Source organism: Macrobrachium rosenbergii, chromosome 14, assembly GCF_040412425.1.
Source record: "Macrobrachium rosenbergii isolate ZJJX-2024 chromosome 14, ASM4041242v1, whole genome shotgun sequence".
NCBI lineage: Eukaryota > Metazoa > Arthropoda > Malacostraca > Decapoda > Palaemonidae > Macrobrachium > Macrobrachium rosenbergii.
The window spans coordinates 21,113,912-21,119,911 of record NC_089754.1 but is presented as its reverse complement, the minus strand read 5'-3'; the positions used below and the strand labels follow the sequence as shown (position 1 = coordinate 21,119,911).

Below are 6,000 nucleotides of genomic sequence, written 5' to 3'. Positions count from 1 at the left end.
ATACCTTATGTTTAGAGAATTCATTCCAATTGCTTATAGCAGGAACTTTGAAACTTAGGCATCTAACTTAATGGTGTCAGGGTCATTAAGTTAATGCTACATACACCACCTTCACTTTTAAAAGGAAAATATGGAGGTTACCTTCATTTGCCCCAAGGAGGGCTTCCAATTCATTTGTACATTTCTGTCTGTAAGACTTAACACAAACATCCTTTGGTTTATTGGTCCTCCTGTGGATGCTGACCAAGTTTTTACAACTTCTCAGAGGAGAAGGGGACTAGTGTGACTATGATTCCTCTGCTTTCTAACCTTGGTCATCTACTCACAGAGTGAACAGCCAGGGTATTAGTATCTACAATATGGAGAGAGTAAATGTTTCTGCTTTATTGGAACAGGCCTAACCAGTACAGTATAACCCAAAACCTTAATAACAAGGTACAGCTCATTTCATAACATTTATTCATTCAACCAGATGAGAATCGGTGGTCAAGTTACACTAATAATAATACAGTAAACCCCCTGTATTCACGTTCTCATGATTCTGACTCACCTATTCACAGATTTCTCTGTGGAACGTTATACAGGCAGTCCCCAGTTAACAGCGATCCGGTTTTACGGAGCTTGTTTAGCGACGAAAATCAGCAATTTTCAGCGCCAAAAATCACCAATTTCCACTTGTTGGTGCTGATAATTGGGTACTGGTGCTGATACATACCTAAAGAGGCGCTAATAACTGAAAATCAGCACTTTTTGGCGCCGATAAGCCCCAAAATTCCCGATTTTCAGTTAGCAGCGATTTTCTGTTACCATCACACACTCAGAATGGAACCCTTGCCGATAACCGGGACTACCTGTATACACATTATTCCTGGAAAATTCGCCCATTCGCGGTACTTTTCACTGAGAAATATTCACAAATTACTGTATTTTCATATTTTCATGACTAAATGCACTTTTTGTGATAAAACTATTAAAATACTCAGGTATAAGCATTTTTAGAGATTTTTTTTTGTGTTTGAACTATCAAAATTGGCAGTTCTAAGTGTTTTTAGAGGGGTTTTAAGTATTCACGGATTTTAGCTATTCGCAGGGGTGTGTGTACGCATCCCCATGAATACGGGGGTTTACTGTAATAATAATAATAATAATAATAATAATAAAGATGTTACACCATAAAACTTCTGGACTATTAGCCACTTCAGTCAGTAGTTCATTTGCCCCAAAGCCCTATAAAGAACTTCTGAAGAGCAGCAAGGGGCCTCCCACTTACAAAGCTATTCAGGCTTTCATAAAGTTATAGGTTTTTGCCTCCCACTTACAAAGCTATTCAGGCTTTCATGAAGTGATAAGTTTTTGTCATGAAGCCAGCAAATTCTTTAAAAATAAAATTGATTCTTTTAGTGCAAACACATCATTTTGCAAATAAAAGTGCCCCCCCATGTCAACCCCTCATCTATTGCTGTTAAGGTCAGAAGAGACATGGAATGACAGTTATCTGCCACTAAGGAGCTTTAGGGCCTGACTGTACAAATGACTGTGATGGACTCTCCTTCTGGAGCTTGCCTGGAAAAGGACTTGATGCACACACAGCCCATTGTAAAGTGATGGGTTTGTAAAAAGAAAGAAAGAAAAGAAAATATTTTTCCTAAAAATTGTACATTCCTCACCAGAAATGAAACATATTTTTCTAAAAATTGCACATTCCTCATCATAGTATTACTGAAGGGCTCCAAAAGCCACTAGAAAAAACTAGCTATTACAGTAAATACTAGATAGAAATGCAAGCATTATTGCAAGAATATAACTATTAACAGCACAGAAAAAAATTAGTGCAACAGAGGTAATAAATAAATTGATTAGAACTTAACACCTAGAATAAGAAAGCTAAGATATCAAAACAAGCAAAGCTAGGATGCAAAACTAATCTATTAGTCATTGGAGATTCATAAATAAAAAAAATACATAATCTTAGAATCATATGAATCATCCAATGGGCAAAATAAATTACTTTACTCTAAAAGATAGCAAGTCTCCAAGCTACAAAAACCAACGCCTCATCTCTTTTCCTCAGAGATATTACTCTAAGTGCTCTATGAACATCAAACATGATGTTTGCATTTCCTGAAAATGGCAGATACAAAATAACTACTCTACACAAAATTTTGGAGCTAACACATACTTTTTATCGTAAAATATATCCTAAAGAAAGATACTCATCAGAAAAGACCCGTAACCTAATAAATCTTAAGAAGTTCATGCATCACACACATTGCTTTCAGCCTAATACAAGTTTCTAAATTACATCCTCAGGTATACCCCTAATGACCATATCTCAAATATTCTTTCCTCCTATATTTAAAAAACAGTAGACATCACAGTTGCAAGAAAACATAAGGTCTCAAATTCTGTAAAGTATATTTCTATGTACGGGAATGATAAAATAAAACTGAGCAAAACTTAAATGTTTATAGGACAAATGACTACAAAATTTCCTTACCTAATAAAAAAGTGTGGCTTGAGCAAATAAAACTTGTATTTGAGAAATATCATATCCACCAGAGTATTCATCAATAACTTATATCATTTTCTATATCTAATGACTCACAGACTAAAATCTGTCGTACTTCTGTGCAAACTAGAAAAAATTCACTTCACACAAGTGAACCACTGCCAAGTATAGGTTATTATATAAAACTTTCAAAATAGAAACATTTCCAGAAATTCACATGAAACATAGTTCTTTATGCATATACTTACAACCAAATGTTTAACAACTGAATTTCCAATTCATATTCAACATAACAATCCTGATAAAATCCTGATAAATTCATATCTCTGAGTAACAAATGCAACTGAATATAATTTTTACAGCATAATGGAATGTTATCAAACTATTACTAACTATAATTTACAATCTAATCAGTATACTACTGAGGTATAACGATAAAAAAATCTTATTTACAATAAAATCAATAAAAATCATTAAAATAGTGTAGTATCTTATTTTTGTGCATAGGTATCTTGTCAGTTAACTGTATTCATTTAAGACAGTACTATACTCTACTGACTAGAGAGGTTTAGAAACTCAGAGCACTATACTAAAACCAGCAGTCTAGCGCTAGAAGTGACATAACTAAAGTAATTCATCTGTCTCCTTAACACTATAACAAACATTTGCTGGAATATTTAACCGAGTGCTGTTTCGGTGTCCATTTTGCTCTCGCCTCTCAGATAATATTCTCACTGCACTTCTAAGCACTTTCAAAAGTTCTACATGTTGACAGTTTTCCCTTTCCTCCATAATCATCTCGTCAATTATTGCCTGTGGATTTAAATTTTTGTATCCATAACTTAATTCACTTATCTTACTAGTATGTTCTACTAAAGCTTTTGCAATGAGTGTCAGTTTATCTTTAAATTCATTCATGATTTTCTCTTCCTCCTCAATACTCTTCTCAATTTTCCCTATTTCTTTTATGGCATCATCATACCTAGATTTAACAAGGAGGTCTATTTTTTCATCATATGAATGATCAATAACAATCTTTTCTTTTTCGATTGTGTGATCAGAGATCTTATGGTTGCATCCATCAGTATTGCAAATGCTTCCATTGCTAGCAATGTAGCACTCACTGCTTGTCTTCCTTGTTGTGATACCTACAATGAGACCTGCAGTAAGACCAACAGCTGTACCAATACCACCACCAATCAATACACCGAGGGGTCCTCCAAAGGTGCCAACCTCAGCTCCTATAACAGCACCAGTGGTAACAGCTGAGCCAACACCAGCTACAGCAGCAGCCCCAACACCTGTCCCAGTTCCTGCTAAGGCAGCAGTGACATTTGATGGGTCAGCACAAAGACTTATGCAAGTCTTGCGGCAGATATCACAGTTATGAGCATGAAACCCTTTGTCAACTTCATATCTTTCAAGGTGCTTTTTTCTTTCTTTAGTCTTCCATTTCATCTTACTTGCCTGTTCAGCATATTGGTGTCTCACTCTTTTCTGCTCATTTAGGGAGGTGATAAGATGAGAAACATTCATTACATCATATTTCAGAGTCATCTTAATTTCCTCAAGAAGCTTAATTTCTTGAATAACTTCTCGTGTTCTCCTAAGGCTGACAGGTGATGAATTTTCCAGAGTTTCAAAAAACCTTACATACTCAATTTGCATATTCTCCCACCTAAATTTCCTGTAATTTTTGTGATCTCTCTTGGAATTGGATGATGACGGATTCTGTGGAACATAAAGAGGCCAATTATCAAATTCAAACATACCAACAAATTCAACTTCTTCCTGTCTTACAACTTCATCCACCTGAGTATCATCTGAGGCAAAAGTTGCCAAAAGATATGTTATCAAACTGACATTACTGCCTAATAATGAAGTGAATTCACTTAAAATCACCCTCTGAAATCCTGAAATCCTGTTTTGATTGGCTTTAGCCACTAATCCAATGCAATTTAAATCATCAATTCCATAGTCCTCAGTTAGGAAAGTTCTCAGGTGATCCATGGCAAGCTTCTGGTGGTATTCACTTCTTGTGTCGCCAAATCCTGGGGTGTCAATAAGCATATAATTGGACTTACTAAGCATCCCATTTTGGTGATATATTATATAAGCAGTTATGTAGTCTGTCTGACTTTCTGTTGGATTTTTATCACTGTATTCTAACTGATCTTTAAAGAAGAATCTGTAAGTATCCTCAAATGTGACCCCATACAGATGGTTCACCATAGCATTTATTATGCGAGTCTTGCCTGCACCAGTCTCTCCCATTAACAAGACAGACTTAATTGGTTCACTATTTTCTGGACCAATACTAAGGATTTGAATTTTATTTTCTTCATCTTTCTGTTTCTGTATTGTCTTTAATTCATATATACTCAATCCTTCTTCTTCCTTCGACAGAGAGCAATACTCATTGATTAAATGTGTCTTCAGCTCTTCATTATCCATAGTTCTTTATAGGCCTGTAAAGAGAATATCCTGTAAGTCATGTTTCAAGATATGATCTATTCAACATGACAAAATCATAAACAGATAATACTTAGCATAAAATTTTATTTTCTTGCTATTAGTGAAGTCACTCTTCCATACCAGTTAAAACTCCCTATTAAATTTCATAGCATTCCAAAAAATGTATTTTAAAAACAAATGCATTTTACAATAAAAATTTTAAAGTAAATAAATACTGCTGAAATTATTTTACAACAATTTTAACATAGCCTATTAATGCATTTTCATGAATTCCAGACATCCTGATCCGTGGAAAGAGCAAAAGTAAGATCCATAGCTCACAGTAGGCTGGTGAATGTATACATATCACTACTCATGTCCCTAGTGTTTAACTGCCCAACTTCTTGTGTTGTCTGATGAGCTGCAACAGAACATTGGGGTTGGGAGGGGGCACTTAGAGCAATGGTTTGAACTGAAATTTTTGTTTTTTAAATTACATTTGTATTATCAAAAACCCATTACTTTTAATGGGAGGGAGATGAGCTGCCTGATACAGAAACAACATAGTGACACCAGACACAAGGACCATATGCCTCCAAAACAACACTGCCAGATCAGACAAAAGGCATCAGTTGTGTCGGACACCTGTGAAAAGCTTACTCGGTACCTTGCACTAGCATCACAGGTGGTCGAAAGTGGCATACACCATAAATGGTCTGTATCAAGCTTGACAAGCAGAGCACCTATGCTACATCTGGAAAGGACAGCTTCACTGTGCATAGTTCCTACTAAGTATGGGTAGAGTAGGGGAGATATCATGAGAGAATTGTCCATTACAAAATGTCAACCATGAACTCCTGACCACAATGGAAGAGGACCAGAGCTGTAAACTGTCTGGTCCTGTACCAGTATATCCCTGTCAGAGACAATACATGATCAGTATAGTGATAAACAGAGCTACTGCCCCACATACAATCAATACAGCATGGCTGAGGTGGCCAAGATTTGCACTAAACACAAGTAGTGTGTAGATATCA

The 6,000-nt window shown here is 35.8% G+C and overlaps 1 protein-coding gene across 5 annotated transcripts in view; it reads right to left on the bottom strand.

Moving 5' to 3' along the window:
* Positions 1-2,452: 2,452 nt before the first annotated feature.
* The window catches only part of LOC136845766 (uncharacterized), a 20,737-nt gene continuing 17,189 nt past the window's right edge, over positions 2,453-6,000 (bottom strand). For all 5 annotated transcript variants that reach the window (XM_067116016.1, XM_067116017.1, XM_067116014.1 and 2 more), the window contains one exon: positions 2,453-4,977. In XM_067116016.1, coding sequence (XP_066972117.1) covers positions 3,134-4,963 — 1,830 coding nt within the window. In that variant the 5' untranslated portion in view covers positions 4,964-4,977 and the 3' untranslated portion in view covers positions 2,453-3,133. The remainder of the gene's footprint in view (positions 4,978-6,000) is intronic.